This window comes from Phascolarctos cinereus, unplaced genomic scaffold (assembly GCF_003287225.1).
Source record: "Phascolarctos cinereus isolate Bilbo 61053 unplaced genomic scaffold, phaCin_HiC Scaffold_4;HRSCAF=312, whole genome shotgun sequence".
In the NCBI taxonomy this organism is placed as follows: domain Eukaryota; kingdom Metazoa; phylum Chordata; class Mammalia; order Diprotodontia; family Phascolarctidae; genus Phascolarctos; species Phascolarctos cinereus.
In genome coordinates, this window is record NW_027555847.1 from 184,212,686 (window position 1) to 184,234,370 (window position 21,685).

General features: G+C 37.7%; 1 protein-coding gene across 1 annotated transcript in view; it reads right to left on the bottom strand.

The window, feature by feature from the left end:
- The window catches only part of CEMIP2 (cell migration inducing hyaluronidase 2), a 98,419-nt gene that overhangs the window by 4,679 nt on the left and 72,055 nt on the right, over nucleotides 1-21,685 (bottom strand). The window contains 6 exon segments of the mRNA XM_078152816.1: nucleotides 1,633-1,787; nucleotides 5,951-6,049; nucleotides 9,893-10,112; nucleotides 12,549-12,731; nucleotides 14,173-14,381; nucleotides 19,557-19,772. Of these exon segments, the coding sequence (XP_078008942.1) occupies nucleotides 1,633-1,787; nucleotides 5,951-6,049; nucleotides 9,893-10,112; nucleotides 12,549-12,731; nucleotides 14,173-14,381; nucleotides 19,557-19,772 (1,082 nt within the window).

A 21,685-nucleotide genomic window follows, 5' to 3' on the forward strand; every position in this document is an offset into this window, starting at 1 on the left:
AGCAGCCCATGGCACAAAAAGGGTTAAGAACTGATCCTGTAGAAGTTAATCTTAGTAGCCCCAGGACAGTATTCATCTGCACAGCTAAATCTTACACCTAAATAATCTGTCTGGCAGGGTGATTTGTGAGTTCAAAGGACTATCTTGAATATCTGTGGCAAAATTCATATCAGGCTGAATTCTTGGGTGTTTTAGAATTAATTGCTTACAACTAAACATTAAAGAATATGACCCAGGAAAGGATTCCTCCATAAGTGTAGCATTCTAAGGCAGGAGAAAGGAGGAAATAAAAAAGATATTGGGGGGGCCAATGTTCAGGGCAGTGGAGACAGACAGAAGGAGAAAGAAGGAAGGGATAGGGAGAGGATGGGAGGGAGGAAGGAAGCAGGGAAAGAGAGAGAGAGAGAGAGAGAGAGAGAGAGATCAAATAAATTGCTGAATAATGAAAATCAGAATACGTGAAAATCTGTTTCTGATGTCTACATAAAAAAATGGTAAGATATATTGAGGGTAATCCAAAAATGAAAAAGGCTTACAAAATAAAATGTGCATTTTGGGCGCTTTTCTCAACAAAAGCATTCAAACTACATGTGCATCAGCAATGGTTAATGTGATAAACCATCTTTATCACAGTCATTGGATTAAAGGGGACCTTGAGATCATTCCTGTGAGTGAAAATTTTTTTAAAAAAAGGATTTAGATTATTCTCAAAAAGACAACAGTCTCTTCTATGTGAGGATGGCCAAAACAACAACAAAAAAAGTCTGACTTGTCCATCTTATTCAAAGTGATGGGCAGATGAGCGTCTCTACCAAAAAGACCTCAGGTTGCTTTCAAAGCTCTGCTCCATTCTGCCTCACCAGATTATGACCTTGGACCCTCACTTTAGGTCTATACCTTCCAAAAGTAATCATCATGTAAGGACCTTTTAGGTCCTTCTGGTATGTTAGTAACTTGTGTAGACAGTCCCCACCTGTACCCAAATAAAAGGTTAAAGAGTGTCTTTTCTTTCCCTAAGAGATTCTATAACAATAGATAAACATCCAGAATTCAAGCCCTCAGAGTCTCCTTTGACAAAGTCCATGGAGAGTGGAATAATAATAGTAATAACTGGCCTTTGTGTCACACTTTACAGTCAGCAAAGTGTCAACATGGATACACAATCTCATTTGCTCCTCTGCAGGTCTGCTGAACTGAAAACAATTCAGGACCACTCCTCAGAGAAAAACAGGAAAAGAAACTGCTCTACACAGGACAAAAATTGGGGGCAGGGAACACAGCACTGAAAGAGGTATGGACTGTGTTAAAATGTCAGAATAGGGAGACAATTTAAAGCGCCCAGAGTTAACTGTTATCTTATCAGAGTACTTCACTGCCTTAAAATAGCCTATTTTTATTGTATGGAAATACAAACAGGTAGCCTCCTACAGTAGATAGAATACTGAATTTGGAGACTGAGGAAAGCTAGGTTTGAATCCTAGATGACAATTGTTTGCTGTTTGACCCTGGGCAAGCCACTGTTTCTAAGCCTCAGTTTCCCCACCTGTAAAATAAGATACTGGCTGTGGGAAAAGTACTTTATAAACCTTAAGGTGCACTATTATTATTATTATTACAGAAAAGTTCACATACCTCGCAGGAATTGATGTTTTTAAATATTCTTTCAAGCGTTCAACTTCAGTAAAAGAGAATAATTTGTTTTCAGATACTCGGCAAGGAACACTACAGGCATCCACAACCAGCAGATACAGACCCACACCTGTGACCGGATAGTTGGTGCCATTAACCTGATAATACAAAGATATTACCTGTTATTAAAGCCATTTTTGTGGTTTCTCAACCATTTGTTACTCTCTTTTCCCATTCCCTTTTGATTTTTTAAAATTAATTTTTAAAATCTTATTTTTTAATTAACAAGCATTTATTTTCTTTCCCTTCTACACAGCCTTAATTTAAAAGAAAAAAAACACCTTTTAAACAAATATTCCTAGCCATGCAAAAACAAATTCCCACATTGGCCATATCTCATTCTGCATCTAGAAACCATTCTCTTTTAGGGGATGGGTAGCATGCTTCATCAGCAATCCTCTGGAATCATGGTTGCTCACTTCATCGATTAGAGTTCTTAAGTTTTTCAAAGTTGTTAGTCTTTTTGTTTGTTTTTGTTTTTTGGTAAACAGTATTTTATTTTTTCCAATTACATGTAAGGATAGCTTTTAAATTCCATTTTTTGGAAGATTTTGAGTTTCAGTTGTTTTCTCCCTCACTCTCATCCCCCTTCCCCAAGACAGAAAGCAGTCTAATATATGTTATGCATGTGCAATCATGTAAACATATTTCCACGTTAGTCATGTTGTGAAAGAAGAAACAGAACAAAAGGGAAAAGCCACACACACACACACACACACACACACACACACACACACAAGGTGGAAATGGTATGCTTCAATCTTCATTCAGACTCCACAGTTCTTTCTCTGGATGTGAATAACATTTTCCATCACGAGTCTTTTGGAATTGTCTTGGATCATTGAATGGCTGAGAAGAGCTAAGTCTATCATAGTTGATCGTTGCACAGTGTTACTATTACTGCATACAATGTTCTCCTGGTTCTGCTCACTTCATTCAGCATCAGTTCACGTAAGTCTTTTCAAGTTTTTCTGAAATCTACCTGCTCATCATTTCTTATAGAAGAATAGTATTTCATTACATTCACATACCACACCTTATTCATTCCCAATCGATGGGCATCCCCTCAATTTCCAATTCTTTGCCACCACAAAAAGAGCTGCTAATGATATTTTTTTGTATAGAAGGGTTATTTTCCTCTTTCTTTGATCTCTTTGTGGCATAGACATAGTCATTCTTTCAGTTAAATACTAGATTCTCCAGGATTCAAATTGTATACAACTTGTTTTCTACTGGGCTTCTAAAGAACTATTATCTGCGAGTTTACAATATAGTGCCTTCTTTGGGGATGTTTTTCATTTTATTTTTGTATCCCCAATGCTTAATGCAGTGAGCAGGAAGACTCATCTTCCTGAGTTCAAATCTGGCCTCAGACACTTACAACCTGTGTGACCCTGAGTAAGTCACTTAACCCTGTTTGCCGCAGTTTTTTCATCTTGTAAAATGAGCTAGAGAAGGAAATGGCAAACCACTCCAGGGTCTTTTCCAAGAAAACCCCAATGGAGTCACAAGGAGCTGGACGTGACTGAAAAGACTGAACGACAGCAAAGCACTTAACAGATACTTGTTGGATCGGATTGTATTAGAGTCTCTCAGAACCTGGCTAGACTGCTCTTAATTGATGAGAAAAGGGGTTGATTCTGAGTAAAAGCACATACAACCACTGCCACCACTCACTACAACTATTTCTGCTGCAGTGTCTGTAGTACACAACACTTAAGCAAGCTTTGCCTTAAAAAGAGCAAATCTCGGGACAGCTAGTTGGCACAGTGGATAGAGCACCAGCCCTGGAGTCAAGAGGATCTGAGCTCAAATCTGGCCTCAGACACATGGCATTTACTAGCTGTGTGACCCTGGGCAAGTCACTTAACCCCAACTAGCTCCCTTTAAAAAAAAAAAAAGTAAATCTCTATGCACAATTCAATCACTCCTTACCCTGGTGGGCAGCCTCCATCCCTCAGCTGAAGCGATTTAACTGTTATTTTATAAGTCCAGGAGAAAGTATTACACTACAGTCTAGCTCTGCACAACACCAACCTCAAGTTATGAGTTTAATCCTTGAATGCTTATGTGTCCAGCCCAGCCTCAACCCACTAGAGTGAAAGCAAGCACTTTAATATGTTCCTGCTTGTTTTTGCTTAAAGCTGATATAGAGACACAGTATAACACAGTGAACAGAGCAGTGGCCTGGGAATCAAGAGACCTGAGTTTAAGTCCTAACTCTGCCACTAATACTCTGTGTGACCCTGAGCAAATCATTTCCGTTTTCCTATTCCTCAATTTCCTTTCTGTAAGATCAAAAGATTGGATGAGATGTAGATGGCTAAGGATCACTCCTAACTCTAACATGTCTTGGTACCATGTAACAAGTCACCTGCCCGCTCTTCTAAATAAAGGAAAAAAGCCAATGCCCCCCCAGATCCTGGCCCGAATATTTTGCTAATCTCTCTTCAAAAGTATACATAAGAGGGGCAGCTAGGTGGCGCAATGGAGAGAGCACCGGCCCTGGATTCGAGAGGACATGAGTTCAAATGCGAACTCAGACACATAACACTTACTAGTTGTATGACCCTGGCCAAGTCACTTAACCCCATTGCCTAGCCAAAAAATTAATCAAATTAAATTAATATGAATTAAATTAATGTAATTTAAATATAATATAAATATAATAATATAATATAAATAAATTCAAATCTTGAATATAAGATATTGTTGCTATTAAGTAATATCTATTTACATTAAGATATTGTTGCTATTAAGTAATATCTATTTACATTAAGAAATTGTTGCTATTAAGTAATATCTTATATTCATATGATGCTTTGCTGTTTATGTATTTTATTTGTAGATATTATATATACTATGTTCTAGACTACAAAGCGATTGGTATATATACAAGAATGAGCATTAGCCATATCTCTAGGCAATGAACTAGATAATGTCATCGAATAGCATAGGAACAAGTTCTTGGATGCCTTTAAAGAGTCACATCACTCTGCTCTGAGCAATCATTTCTGGAGAGGCTAGATTAAATTTGGCCTGCAGTTATGGTTAAGTCATCTGATATTAGCATGGCAGCCAATTTCACGAAAAAGTTTCACAATCTGACAATAACAATATTAACTCACTTTTGACAAGCCCACATACAAGATACCTGCAGAAGCTACTGTGATACTCAGAGACAGCGGCTAAACTCAATTCTGTGTGCATCACTGGAGTTCACAGCTCTAAGTGTCTGTGATGTTGTTGATTTAGGCAACTGCCAGGTGAGGAAACTCACTTTAACAATGCAGGTCAGTATGTTCTTTGCAACTTACAATATTAGAGCAATGTCCAGAGCACTGACTTGCCTAAAGTAATACAGCCAATACTATGTATCAAAGGTGGGACTTGACCCAGTTCTTCCTGGCTTTGAGAATAGCTCTCTAGCCACTGGGGAGCCCTGGGAAAGACCCTCAAAAACTGAAAGCTTCCAGTTTTGTCATCAGTAAAAATGGAGGAGACGCTAGTTTAATGTACGGAAGGATCATCATAGTTTGGTAGAAAGTATACTGGTTTGGAGTCAGAGTACCTAGGTTAAATAATGCCTAATGTTATAGAAATGCAAAACACTCACTTCCATGATGAATTTATTTCCCATACTTTCTAGTATACAAATGCAAAGGTTCAGGGATTACCTGCATGTGGATTTTCGAAGGGAAAATATTGTTTCTATCTGAGGTAGGTTTTTCCCCTGACACTCAGCTGATTCCTAAATCACCTTATGCTCACTCTCAGTCAATATGTGCTTTAGTAATGTAAACTCATCTTAACCTTAGTCCAAACTGAAGGTAATTAGGAAGATAAATCTGCTCGGGCTGTAGGAGAAAAACAAAACAAAATAAAACCAATATAAATGAAAGCCAATTAATTTAGTAGCTCTCTCTGCGACTGCTTTTTTTCCAGTGGCACAGGTCACTGTACAAATAAATAATAATTCCCAGAAACAAATCATGTTGATGGGTGAAAGATACGGCTTCAGATCCTGCTCCTGACACTTAGTAGCTATTCAACTTTAGGCAAACCACTTAGCTTTTCCAAGCCTCAGTTTCCTCATCTGTAAAATAGGGATAATATTTAGAATACCTACTTTATAGGGCTGTGATGTGCTCCAATGAGATAATGTAGAAAAAATGCTCTGCAAGCTTAAAATGCTACATGAATGTCTTTAACAATTATTTTCAAATAAACAAGAGAAGTTCACTAATAAGCTTTTACTCACGGAGATGAAGGATTTATTTCCACGCTGAATGTCTGCTTTACTAGGTGACTGGAACTGTACAGGCAGATAGAACTTGTGAGGATCGCTGGTAAACACCATCTAGGTAATAAAATAAGTCAACACACATCATCTGAATTTGGCTACAAAAATTACCTCCCTCGAATACAGTAAACTCACTTTGACTGGAGCTCCTAGGTCGAGATGTTTCACATTTTCAGGGGGTTCTGAAAACCCTTCTCAGTTGTTTTTCAAGGATCCTGAATCCTTATTTTTGGCACAGCGTTAGAACAAAGCCACTAAGTGACATGCTTTCATCTTTTCACTCCCCAAGTCAAAAAAATGTCAGTGATTCCTTCTTTTCTATTGCCTCAAACGCAAATGGTAAGGTGTGGCTTTCAAAGCCCTCTAAAACAGTGGCGTCAAACTCAAATAGGAACAGAGTCCTGAGACTGCATATTGACACAGGAAAAACACAAATTAATATTATGTTGTACTGTACTTTTATTTATTTTGTTAAAGATTTCCCAATTACATTTTAATCTGGTCTGACCAAACTCAAGAGTGGCCAGAAGTTTGACATCTCTGCTCTAGAATACGACCTTGACCATATTTCTCACATATAACCCTACAACAGCAACCCTCCTCTCCCGTCATGTTCAGCACTTCACTGTCTCTTAAATCTATCATGCTCCTTCCTGCCTCTGCCTTTGACTCAGCGGTGGTCTCATCACCTGGAATGCTGTCTTGTCTTGCCTCTGTCTATCCAAGCCCAGTAAACTTTCAAAACCTACATCAAGTTCCATATTCTCCAAAAAGTAGGTCTCCTCCTCTTAGGAGCTAAGAAGATCACAATCAATCACTCATTTAATAACTTAATTAGCTGTTTGATTTGCTTTCCAGTTGTTTCACGGACATTAGATTTATCTCCCAACTGAATTGTCAGCCACCTTGACAACAGGGACCGTATTTCTACTCTGGAAAATCTCAACGCTAAACATATAAATAAGTATTAGTTGACTGATTGGTGATCAAAGAGATTCAGTAGTAGTTAAAATTCTTTTGGGCAGCTAGGTGGGGCAGTGGATAGAGTGCTGGACCTGGAGTTGAGAAGACTCATCTTCATGAGTTCAAATCTGGCCTCAGATATTTACTAGTTGTATGACCCTGGGCAAGTCACTTTGCCCTGTTTGCCTCAACTTCCTCATCTGTAAAAGGAGCTGAAGAAGGAAATGGCAAATCACTCCAGTATCTTTGCCAAGAAAACCCCAAATAGGGTCACAGAGCGTCAGATGTGACTAAAAAATGCCTGAATAATAAATACTTTCCTTCAGTGAACTCCACTGGCACCAGAACACTGGGGCTCTGGGGAACTATGTTAGGAAATAGCATGATACAAGAGAAATAACACTGACCCTAGAGTGAGAGGACATGAGTTTAAATCATAGGTCGAATGCTTACAGTGTGGGACCTCTGGCAAGTCACTTAACCTCTAAGACCTCAGTTTCCTAAGTTGTAAAATGAGAGGGTTAAACTAAATGGCTGTTGAGGTCCCTTTGAGTTCTCAATCTGCGATACTATGATACCAGACCTCATTCTATCCAATACTTCTACTCTAAAATAATTCAACTCCTAATTGCTTCATGCGATATTGTATTAGTCACTGTCAATCTGAAAACTTTAGTTTTCTCTAAGAAAGAAAAATCCTCTGATGTTCTTCAGGGGCCTTATAAAGCCCCTAAGTCCCTTGGGTCAGGGGAACTCTAGAGACAGAGCCAACTAAAAAATTAAACTAGAGACGGAGTATTACTTGACGAAGTTATTGTCACTAAAACTAGAGCCAAGGCTGATCAAAGAAAAAGAATTAAACAAAACTTAAATAAAAAAGTGGCTGATGAATGGATGGAAAGTTTTAAAGTGAGGGTGGTGCTTTTCTAGAAGAGCGCTTATTGTATGTCATGGGAAAGCCTAATGTAATCATTTCTGCCTGTTCCAGTTTACTCTTATAAATGTATGTGGGAACAGAAAAACAAAACAAAACAAAACAAAAGAGTGGATGTGGTAAGGGAAAGGTTTTTATTTTTCCCAGACTCCCCTAGTGTTGATAAGAAAGGAAAAGAAAGATTAAAGTATATTTTCCCACAGTAGTATGCAATGCATTTTGTGTCGATTTCAGCTTTTTAAAAAAATCTTAACTATAACATATTTCTCTTTTTCAGCCTCAATTCTGCTTTGACAGATAAAAGTGATCTTAAAAAGCTGATCACTAATCTTCCCCCTAAATGGATTTAGTTTCTGTGGTTTACCCCAATTCTTGCCACATGATTTTTTAAAAATTTCTCTTATGAAAGCCTGTTTCCTTTTTTTTAGGGAGATCAGCATCAAAGGGCAGGAAGTATGTGTGTGTTATTGCACATTATGGTAAGGAGTTACTGTGCTATGCACTTATTTTTATCTGTGATGATTCTGTTTTCATTTTGAACTCCTTCTTGTGCATGTAATTTTTAGGTCAAGTTTCAGAAATAGTGGTGATCAGCATTAGTGGAGGGAATTTCTTCATCCAGGAGTTCTCTACACCAATGAAATCAGAAATGGTTCCAAGTCCTTTTTTTCACAGCAATGGCATTTTCTAAAAAGAGCTCATACATAATGGGAAAAAAAGGAAACAATATTTTTACATCATTGAAGTATAAAAATGTAGATCGTGAGATTATTAATTAGCAGAATCATATTAAATATAAAGAAAAGACAGTAGTGAGCATGGTGGCACATGCCTGTAGGCCCCACAAACAGGGAGGAGTTCTAAGACTGGAAGGGCTAATACCAATCAGGTCTCTACTCTGAATCTGGCACCAATATGATGGGCCCCCAGTGAGGGATGGCCGCCAGGCTGCCTAAGGAAAGGTAAACTAGCTTAGGCTGGAAAAACAGGGCAATTTTAAAGCTTCCCTGTTGATCAGTATTGTGATCAAGTCCATGAATGGCTTAAGTACTTCCAGCATGGGTAAGATAGGAAGACCCAGTTTCAGAAAAAATATATGTGCATACATGTAATATATATGAACTATATTAAAATATATTCTCTGCATTGCAAAGACATATGCCTTGCAAACCCTGTTAATGCAACATATATCAGAAGAGACATTTTTTTGTCTAGTCCAAATTCTATGAATATCAAAAATTTCACTCCTGGGCTAAATAATAAAAGCTAGTATTTATATTATACTTTAAGGTTTGCAAAGCTTTTTACAAATATTGTCACATTTTATCCTCACAACTGTAAGAGGCAGGTGTTACAATTATACTCATTTTACGGATGAGGAAACTGAGGCAGAGGTTAAATGACTTGCCTAGGGTCATACAGCTAGCATGTGTCTGAAGCCAGATTTTGAACTCAAGTCTTCGTAATTCCAGGTCCACCATTCTATCCATTATGCCACCTAAACTAGCTAAAAATTAAGGGATTGCCACTATGCATTTTAACTTGCTAACTTATTCTTCAAAGGAACTGTGATCTTACTTGTTTGGGACCTATCAATAGGCTGAAAAGCTTTTCTCAGGTTTATTTTTTAATTTTTTTATTTTTCTGTAGCCCAGTGCAGTACTTCATCTGTCCTCCTCTCTCCCTCCCTCCCTTCCTTTCTTTCTACCTCTCTTCCTTTATTCTCTCCTTCCCCCTAACAATTGGCATGGGAGCATTTGATCTGCTCCATTTCCAGTTTGCCCCTCCTTAGAGGTCTGCTCCTAGAGGCTCACCATTTTGGCACTGGATTTAGTGTAGCTACCCAACTGGCACAGCCCACTGAAGCTCAGAACTCCTACCAGTCTCAGAATCACCAGTAGCAAAGATTATAAGTGAGTACCATCATGCCCAGCCCATTCTCCTTCTTAACACAAAATTATATGGGTTTTCTCCCCTAGTCCATAATGTCACAACTCTCCTACCTGATGTGTGCCACAGCTCTGACAGGGTCCAGTTAACATTGCTGGCATCTTCTTGGTGACTGATGGCTTCTTGGAGTACCGTGGGTAAGCTTTAGCCATGCAATTACTGATCTCTTTCGAGCTAGTTGTTGCTTGTATCTTGATCCGTTCACATCCCTCAGATGAGCAATAGCTGTGACCTTCCCTGTTGTTTTTAGCTTTGAGGTACAGAAACAGCAATCTACATAAAATGGACACACATCCACTGAGCTAGGATTAACGCCAGATAACGACATATTTGAATCATTCTTTAACTATACACTTTTGGCCAGAATGGACACACCAAGATAACATTATTGCTAGGGGGTGACTTTTCATTTGTAAGCTATTACAAAACACGGTACAGTTACTTAGATAGTATGTTTACAACCAAGGAAAGGGGCCAAATGAAATGATCACTTAGTGCAGAAGTGTCAAACTCGTAAACCTGAAGGCTGGAGGCTGCCCCCAAAATCCCCTAGTGTTCTTAGCCAGGCTGGAACCAAGCTAAAATGTGATTGGGAAATACTTGACAAAATAAATAAAAACACAATGCAACAGAGATAATGTTAATTTGTGGTTTGTTTTCTAAGTCAAAATGTGGCTGGCAGAGATCTGTTTCTATTTGAGTTTGACACTGCTGATCTAGAGAATACGGAACATCCCTTACTCCCCATGAAATTATCTTGCATTCAATTATACAGGGTGTCTCAAATGCCCTAGTGCAGTTTTAAGCTACTAAAGCTTAAAACTATTAAAACTTCAAACCACACTAAGACTTTTAATGGACCCCAGCTTAAGAATCCCTCCTCTAAGACTATAAATTGTGGGAAAAGTACCAGTCTGTTTTGGTCAAAGAATTCCCCATATTGGGAGTTCCCCATACCAGTGAAATCTCAGGAGCAGTCCCTAGTCCTTTTCCACAGCGGCAGCATTTTCTAAAAAGTTAGGGGTTCATACATCAAGAAAAAACCAGGGAAAAAAATTTTTATATATCATTGATATGTAAAAGGTCATGCCACTGGAGTCCAAACCACTGTAAATCCTATTAAAGCAGATTCACATTCTAAGCAAAAGCTTTCGGGTAACTATTACAGGAATCACCATACCAGGAAGGTTTTTTGCTTTTTTGTTTGTTTGTTTGTTTGTTTTTTAGCTTTCCTTCTATGTCCTTTGAGGAAACGTACTTCAAGTGCAGCAACGTGTTTATGGACAAAAGCATGATGGTAGCCTAGCATCATGTTTGCTACAATCAAACTATAGAATGCCATGGAATAAGGACTCTAGATCTGTCTTATTTTGGTGGGATTCTACAAAACCTCATGTTACTACAAAGGCTAAATATCTATACAATGCTACCTTGAAGGACTATGGGAAAAGTGCTTTTCCATAGGAAACCCTAGCAAAATTAGTCCCACGATAGGAATCCTTGCTGAGCTTGCTATCATCAGTTATCTATTAATATTTTGCCCCTTTCCCGGAATATTAAAAAACAATAGCAATAACAAAAATCCACTTGGGCATTTTGTTTCACTGATTCTACCTAATACAACTTCGTTAATTTCCTGGTTTTGTACATCTTCCTTAATGTGCTAACTTTGTGCTACTCTCATTTGATTTGTCTCCTAAAAAAATTATAAACATGTCGAGCCTTTCCCAACTCAGTCATGATCTGTAATCTCATTCTTCCTTTGCATAATGGAAAATGCCTCGGCCAAATAAGGGAATGCAGAATATTAAATCAATTCTTCAATAGTCTGTTAAAAGATAAGAATTTTCTATAAGAATAAAGTTATTTCAACTAAACTTGTTGGGTATTCTAGGGGCTTAGAAAATCAAAAGGCAAAATAAATATAACCAAAAGCACACGTTAAAACCAAAAGCAGAAATTGCGGCTTGGGACTAGGCCATACCTGGATGGATGCCATCTAAAGGACCCTAAGAACCCATGAACGGGATTAGATCAAAGAAGTTCGGTCCCGTACAGAAAAGAGAAAGTAAGAAATAGCTTTGTTCTATTCATACTCAATTAAAGTTGGAACTCACAATCATAGAGATTTGTATGAGGCTCAGAGAAATGAAACAACTTGCCAGTGGTCACGTACCTAGTAAATGCCAAAGGCAAGATTTGAACCCATAGTCCTATCTCCAAGTCCAGCACTCCATACACTATCCCACTTTGCCTGGAGAAATTCTATTTATTTAGTAAGAAGTGGTCACAGTGAATGATGATTATAGATACAGTGAGAAGCACAGCAAGGCAAATTTCACTGAAATATGAACTCTGATATTTTTAAAAATCATGACATGTAAAAGGGCTAACTGTTACCTAAAAGATATTTAATTCTTAAACTTGTCTTCCTGTTATGTCTCCAGTAGAGATGCTTTTCTTCCTCTCTCTCCAACTCTGTGCTAATAGGTGAATGGTAAACATTTCCACTAGACTCTGTCTGCCAACAATTATAAGCCATTTTGGTTTTCTTCTAAACCTCTAATAGCAATGTGCAGAGAACTGCTCAACTACAGTTGCTTTTCTAAACAGCTATCATGCCCTATTCTTAGCCACTCTGCAGAGCTGGTAATTTCACTATTAAAGAAAAACAGTAATAATTCTCATCCCCAAGCTCCAGTGACTTACCCTGTGCTATAATCAAAATAGAACTTTCTGTCAGAAGGCTTCTTCTCCAGTTCCTCCATTGAAAGTACAGGCTCATATTCTTCCATGTTGGTAGAAATGCCATTCTGCCTGTGATATCTGCTAAATGTAACTTGAAAAGTGGTGTTTGATGGATAGCAGAGGCCAACTCGAATCCAGTCATTCCTGCAAATACACACAATAGCTCAGCTAGTTTAATTTACAAAATGGGCTGCTTATTAAGTCTTCTATCAGTACTAGGCCTGCCAACATTTTTAGCCTTAAATTTCCCTTCCTTTACTGACTTCTGATTTTTTCTACCATGGATTCCTATTGCTAGTAATGAAAGCACCTAAAATCTCAAAATTTGCCCCTAGAATTCTTCTTTGTCTTTCACCCCAAATCCATTTTAGCAATGATCTCACAGAATGACATCCCATTGTAGCCTCTCTGTTGCAACAAGACTTGCACTTTAATTTTCAATCATGGGCCAGATGCGCTGACTGACATATACATAGGCCAACATTACCATTGGCTCTTTCCCGCATGGTCAAGAAAGGAAGAAAAACCAAAAATAATGTCCACTCTAGGGTATGTCAGCACTTAGTTCTTCCAGTTGTTGAGTTTTTCCCTGTTATATAAACCAGAGAGATTTTGTATTATGATGAATTAACTGGCCTGCTGATTTGGAATAGAATAAACCCAGTTCATACTCTCAATAGAACTAAAAGCTTGGTGTAGGTTGTATAGTTAAGAACTACAAAAGAATAATGCAAAGAGGTGGTTTTTATCATGCAAATGTGTGTCCTTACCCTACTCAAATACCTGAAAAATCTGTCATTTTATCAGTAACTTAGGGCCCATAAACAATTTTTTAAAATATTTTGATAATTCTATTTCAATAAAATTGGTCTTCTTTGTAATCCTATTCATTTTTTTAATCTATTTGAAAACATCATTCTGAGAAAGGGTTCATAGGTTTTACCAGATGGCCACAAGAGACCTAGGACACACACAAAAAATTAAGAACTCTTGATTTAGGGAAAATCCAGTGTGACAGAACTCTGTCCACCAATTCACATTGCAAACAGTCTCTGATTTAGTAAGAAAACCCTAAGGAGTTGCTTGAAGCAGAATCTGAAACCAGGTCTCCTTGACTCCAAGCCTAACCTATGTCCAATATGCCTCTGTCCTGCCTTCATGATGTATCATGCTCACTAAGCAGTTATAGAATTTTTGAGTTGTCAGGAATCATAAAGATCATCTAATCCAATCATTTTACTTTATAGATGAGGAAACTGAAACCCAGAGAGGTTATTATCCAAGATCATACTGTTAGATCATACTGCTAGGGAGTGCAAAGACCAGACTAGAACTAAGAATTTTTAACCTCCAGTTAAGTGCTCTGTCCCCTACTTTCTCCCATACTTCCAACAGGCGGAGTCTAAATACTACTAAAATTCCCAAACCACATTTGTACCAGCTTTTAGAGCAGCCTAAAAAATTAAAGTACAATTCTAAACTACTTACTACATGCATTAAAACATGTAAAATAAGTATCTCCCACTAATAAACAGCATAACAAAACAATTATTACTTTAACAGACTGAGACCACCATAAACATACTTGTTGAAATTTATGAGGTAAAGAAAGGTAGCTCGTGGGGCTGGTCCATTCCAGTGAATAGTGTATCCCTTTTCTAGCATTACTACTGGCTGGTACTGCTGAAATGTAGCTCTCTGGTTAATCCCTCGCAGTACCATGGGGTTGGATGGGTACTCATCCCGTGTGATGGTCATGCTAAGATTTTGCATGCTCCATGTCTGCACATAAACCTTCAAAAGACAAATATGAAGAATTACAAGAAATTGGATATTAAAAACCAGTTAAGTAAGAATTTCCATTGAAAAGGTAGACATCTGTACTTGCAGTAGCCAACTACAACATACTAAGCTGTATTTACATTGCAGTTTCCTAAGCTAGAACTGTAAAAAGCAGACAGTGTAGTGTTAGCCAACATCTTCTTAGACTATTCCATACCAGCAGGCCAGTTTATTCATCATAACACAAAATCTTTCTGGCTTTTTTAACAGAGAAGGAAAAAAGAAAAAAACAACTGAAGAAGAAATGAACAAACCTCTGTAAAATGCATATCCTCTAGCCAAACTATGAAAGAAGTCTCTCAAAAAACAATATATGGAAAATTTAACATCTTGGAACATTCACTCTTCATTTTCCATGATATTAGGCAGCTCAAATAGTCATTTTTCAACCACAAAAAAAAAAGCTGAACTAAGAGTCACTGAAAAAAACTGGCCAAAAAAACCACTATTATTAAACAGAGGCAAATTTGAAAGGTTTGGATTTTATCGTCATTCAAGGCCTCTGCAATGCCATAACCAAAACTTTCTCACAAAATATTAACAAAAAAGGAGCATCAAGGCAACCCTTTAACACAGAAATAATAACCTATCCCCAAATTTCTCACTAGTAATAATCACTCCTAGGGATATATTATTAGTAGTATATACACATAGGTATGTTATAATATACTATGTAAACCTCCACTTAATCCACAATTCTCCCCATCTTGACATTTTTCTTAATAGTCACCAGGCCATTTTATAGATGCTTGGAGTACCAGCGCTGAAATACTCACTGCTAAATATTTATTCCACTTTGTCCTTCTCAATCTCCCAAAACTCTACCTTTCCACTCATTTTTTAAAAATATTGTTCTTTATCTATACATCCTTAATTACAAATTTTTTTTTTCCATATGAAAATCTCTAGATTATCACTGGCCAGAATTTAGAGCACTATAGCATTTCCCACCACTGACCCCATGACAGCAATTTCTTGCCATTTTTGCTTCTCTTTACTTCAATTTTAAATCCTTCTTCATGTTATTATCTTCCTTCTTCAATAACCTTCATTCTTGAGTCTGCAAGTACCACAGAAATTCCAAGAAGAAAATAAAGGAACAAAAAAAATTTATTTTTTATCTTGGGATCTGGCAGCCTACCACTTTGGGCTATTAAAAACCTACTTAGTTCTTTTCAAATAACCATAAAAGGATAGTGGATCAAGTGGCAGGGTCTAAATGGGGAGAACAAAGGCTATGGAAGCAATTGGCAGGAAAGAACAACATTTCATAAGAAGAATCTCCAGGTACTTTTAAAAGAGGCTTTAAATGGAAAAAAAGATCACATATTCAGAGTAAATTAACATTTATTTCATGCCCACTCATTATACTATTCAGGTAAATACCAAAATTCAACCCTATGTCTATAGTTGCCCAAGTCTATGCTTAGAAGATAACATATCTGAGTCTTAGGTTTATCATTCCTACCAACATGATGTAGAGTTTTATGAAGGATTTCACTCTTCATCCGTAAGTTAAAAGAACATCACATATCAACACACTAGAGTGGCCAACTTCAAATTCTAACACATTTTGGAAACCCAACGGATTTAAACATTATTACCGTGTCAGTCATAGGAATAGTAAAGCAGACTTATACAGAGCTAGAATTATAGTGACCTCAGATGGACTGTTGGTGACAGAAATTCTACTTGTGGCTCAACTATGTGCTAGGACTTAAGAATATATAACTTTCAATCACACACACTCAGCTTTCTCAAAAAACAAACTCATACAAGTCGCATGTCCAGATGGTCTTTGGAAAAACAAAACAAAACAAACAAAACAAACTTCACTATAGATTTCAAATGCCAAGAAACCCAAAAAGGGCTGGATATTTTTTAACTCTTAAAACTAGATCATCTCCTATTAATAGATCAACAATGTTTGCTCTCATCCACTATATTTTAAAAGAAGAATGGAGAAGAGAAAATATTCTTAAGTTACTACATTCTTTTCCAGGTTAATATACTGTGGCTAAGTCTACCCTCTCCCTCCACTCCTCTAGTCAGTCAGTGGTTAAGTTTTAAATTTTGTCTAAGTGAGTAAGAAATACCACAATGAAGAAAACAAGAATCTATCAAAATCAAACCAGAACGTCTCTGGGTCTTTGCCCCCTTTGCCCCCTTACTTATCCTCCATACAGGATTCCAAGTATAAAAATGCTAAATAACAACAGCAACAACAATCACTAGCATTTATGCAATGCTTTATGAAATATCTGACACTTGAATATCATAAGAATAATAGAGCTTAGGATAATAATAATAGTAGTACTAATAATAACTGACATTTATATAGCTCTAACTATGTTCCAGGCACTGTGCTAAGTGCTTTTGCAATTATTATCTCATTTTATCTTCACAACAACCCTGGGAGGTAGGTACTATTATTACCTCCATTTTACAGATGAAGAAACAAGGCAGAGACTGGCTCAAGGTCACACAGCTAATAAGCATCTGAGACAAGATTTTAATTTAGATAAAATGATATTATGATTGTAAAGCATTTAGCACAATGCTCTGCACAGAGTAAGAGCTATATAAATGGTAGTTTATCATTATGATGTTGATGATGATGATGTCCTATGGTAATATACAAATGCAAGTCTGAACAATGAGAACTAACGTTGCCAGAAAGAATTTTTCTTCCAAGACAATATATGTACATACACATACACATGTACACATAATGGAACTAACTCCTCAGTTCTCTAGAAGTGGGCAATCTATGTCATACAAGTAGAATCACAATGGAGAAAGGAACCCTGATTTTCTAGCTTGCCAGAGCTTAGATACATCCCATGACAGTTATGTTGCCTGAACTTACTGCTCTCTGAACCTCAGTAGGCTAAAATCCCATTATCACACCCCTGCATAGCTTCGTCTGCAAGCTGTCCTCCATGGCTTCTAAGCCTCTCCTCCTAAGTTCCAGGACATTCATCTCAAATAGTGACAGTGGAATCTAGAGGACCTGGTTTTTTAATCCCAGCTCTGCCATTTACTTCCTGTGAGACATTGGCCAACTCAATCCTCAGGTCAGAAGGGTCCTAGGTCAGCCAATGATCATTTCTCTTCAGGCTCTCCTTCTGACTTTTCCAGCTTCAACATTGTGCCTCAGCTGCTGTCTCACCCTGGAATTTCCCTCTGTGCTGAAACCAGCTTACCTTAGAACATCCATCTGTCCCTGAAGCATTCCCCTGGAACAGACTAGCCTACATCTCTCATTGATGAGCTCCTGTTGGGGCCTCCATTTGGGGCGGGATCCAGGTTGGCCAACTTTTATTCCCTTCCTGGCTTTCCTCCTAACTTTTCTGACTTTAACACCATACCCTGAAAGAGTACCTTCCCCTTACCAGCCTCTATTCCCATCCTGGTTTCTGGTTCCCTTTTGTGTTTTGTCTTCCCTCCTCGAGGGAAGGAATTGTTTGTATTTTTATTTAGGATACCAGTGCTTAGCATGGTGCCTAGCACACAGTAACTGCTTAATAAATGCTTCTTGACTTTTCTTGCCAGGGTCTTGGTTTCTTCATCCATAAAATGATGGGATTGGCCTAAATGATCTCTAAGATATCTCCCAGCTCTAAACCCTATGATCTTATGAATATTTTTCTAACTAGATAACCATTCATTTTAAACATTTTTTGCTTTCCATTCAGCTAATTAACAAATCCTACCATTTCATTCTGTAAAATACGGTACTTAACCTCCTTTCCATTTGAAAACACAAGCCACCTGGTGCCTAAATTATTGAATTTGCTTTATTTGCCTTCACAGTCTTTAATCAGTTCACGATGACACAGTTAAAATCATCTCTCTGCTATCTGATATGCTGTCCCAAGTCATTCTCCCCAATCATTGTTTTACTAAATCTAATTTATAGAAACAATGGGTTAATATATTGTGGTCTTTAAACAGATTTCACTTGTTTCCTCAGATTCTGCCTCTCTTAACCAATTTGTCATCTTCTTTGACTCATTTGTCCCACATCTCTTCTCTGCTGTGGAAAGACTACTAGACCTGAAGCCAGGAGATATGGGTTTGAATTCTGCCTCATGGGGCTGTCATGAGAAAAGTGCTTTGCAAACTTTAAAATATTATGTGTGATTTCTTGCTATTATTAGTTCTAGCCCTATACTTTCTTTCCTGCCACCCACTAAACCTTTTAATTTTCAAAATACCTAAGTCACTTACTCAAAATCTCAAAAACTTCCTCTTCTAAGAAGGCTTCCCTGATTAAGTAGATCTATCCACATTGGCACTAAACAATAATGTTATTCCACTATTTCTCATCTTTTATTCTGTACATGGTACAGTAGAAATCAACTCACTGGACTGGGGTTCAGGAGGTGAGGATTCTAGACTCAAGTTTTTCTCCTCATTCACTGTTACCTTAGGCAAATCACTGCCCCCTGTAGATCTCAGTTTACTAAATCTAAAATGAAGGGATCAAAACTAGACCATCTTAAAGATTCCCTTCAATTTCTAACATTACAGGGACCAAGCAGATCAAATGATCCAAAAACTTGTTTATAATTTGCTATAATTTCTCCTGCTGAAGAAGGAAATGGCAAACCACTTCAGTATCTTTGCCAAGAAAATCCCAAAAGGGGTCACAAACAGTCAGACGTAATTGAAATGACTGAACAGCAACAACAAATAATTTCTTCTATTTGTGCAAATGTACTTTAAATATAAATATTACAAACAGATACTATAATTTTACCTTGAAATAAAAATGGTAACCTACTATTTCTTTTTTCTCTGCTTACAGATTAAAAAAAAAATCAGTGCATCAATTGATGTAGCTTCTTTCTTCGAGGTTTTCTTAAATTCCAGTCCTATTAACAGTTTATAACTTTCAATAAAATAAAACAAAATTTAAAAAGCAGAAAAAAATTTCTTATTTCAATGGATTTGAGGATACAAAAGAAGGAAGAGCAGTATCACATATATTCTCTAGGAATTTTTTCTAACACTAAAATCTTCAAAACACAGTCATTTCATGGAAGCAATGAATATAAAAAGCAAGTGAGGTACTGTTCGTCACCTCTTCAACCCTTCTGAGCATGTATATGCTGAACCCACCTGGGCATAGGTCCCACTGCAGATAATTCCATTCCACTTGGTCATATTAACACAGTCTGGATGTCTAATCAAGTAGTTGTCCATTCTACCCACATAAGTGTCCTTGTATCTTGTTACAGAGCCATCAACATCATGGAATATAGAATTTTTGTCACCATCCAGGTCACAATCTTCAAACCAGGGACCAGGTTTGCCAAAAAAGACATTCAAAGAAACCTGATTGAAGAAAAACAAGAAAAAGAAAATAAAACAACAAAGTTTTTGCAACAACAATCAGGTCCTCCATTTGCATACTGGGTACAATTGTTTTAATGCCTGAACTAGTAGCACAAGACTTTTTGAAGTTCAAAACAGAGATACCTTAATCTGGGGTATGTGGGGTGTCAGAGAGGACTAGCACTTCTGGTATGAGGGCTCGCCAAGCCATTTTCAGGGCTGCTCATCCACCTTTGGTGTCTACCTTGCACTCAACTCTCACCTGTGGCTTAGCAGCCATACCGCAGTAAACCATCTTGGCAGATGAGCTAACCCAGGTTGAGGGTAGCCAACAGGTCTCAAATCCAGCAGTGAGTTAGGGGGATGTCTACCCTAAGCATGTTAAAGAACTCCGCCCCCCCCCCCCGGGTGGAATGAGTAAATGAGAACAATTTGCTCCAACGGCCATGAAGGCAGTTGAAAGAGGTCAGACATCAAAGACACCAATGTCATCCACTGCACTCAGGGCCATCGCCAGTCATCTCGACTTTTGTCCTGCCACTGGACTCCGGAAGAGATAGTGAGGCTGACAACTCTGTGCAACTCTGCCTCGCTTAAACTCAATTCATGTTTGAGTCAAGGTAGCACATCATGTAGGTCCTCTTCACAAAAAAAAAAGACAAACAACCTTCAGAGCTAGAATGCCTAATTAGATCAGAGTTTGCAAATGATCTCACTGTTCTCCTAAGCTACCACTAAGTCAAGGGGTCAAATGTTAATCGCCATTTCAAGTTTTACTAAAACAGTGATATCTAACCTAGAAAGAGCAGTAGATAAAACTGATATATTCAGAAAAGAAAAAACACTGAACTTGAAAGACAGGAGACCTGGATTCAAATTCCAGCTCTGACACTTCTAACTACATGACATGAATAATTTTCTTCAGTACTAAACATCTCAGCCATTTTATTCAGGGGAAAAAGGAGGGGAAGGTGGGATGGTGGAATAGGATTTGAAAGCATTCTGAATTCTGTTTCCGGTTTTCATTTCAATTTCTCAAATTACTTTTTAAGCAACTAGAAATAGTTAGTTAGCATTTTCTATCATATCATCTTTCCCAGATCATTCTTTGACACAGTTAAGATTAAGCTCCAAGTCAGTTTTTTACTGGGCTCATTTTAAAAAGTTTTATTGATGTCTAATTTTACATCACATTATTAATATCTGAATATATCCCTAATTGTCCACCCCTATCATGAGCCTTCATTTGTGCCAAAAAAATTTTTTTTTAATTCAGCCAAACCAATATATCAATATTAATGGACAATATATGGAACATTCCACACCAAAGGCCCCCTCTTCTCTCAAGAAAGGAGGGATACATTTTATAGCCTTGACTCGGCACAGAACACACACTTCAGAGTAGACTGCAGCTGACGTTATGAAGCTTCTGGTCAGACTCAGGGGAACTATGCCATCAACATTTCCTCATTTCCTATAAATTAATACTGTCATCCAACCCATACAGACACACCTATAAAAGATATTTATACTTTATGTGTAATTTATTTTTTAAAATAGCTGTACCTTTAGCTCACATTGTGACTTGGGGTTCATATTTGACTGTTGTTTGTGAACAGCTATAAGGTTTCTGGTTCTGAGTTTTGGGGTGTCTAACCTTGTGCCTCCAAGTGCTAAGCTTGAGGAAAATCAGGTATATTTTAGGCTCTAATCTTCTGAGGCAATGAAGGGTTCCTGACAAACTCTGCTACAAACAGTCTCTTGGTGTCACTGTCAGATAAAATACAAGCCTGGATAGACCAGTAAAACATTTCTTATGACACCTTACTCCTATCGAGATTGTGTCTCTTTTACAACTACATAACATAGCGTTAATCTTATGCTGGGTCATAACAATTCTTCCATCTGTCCCC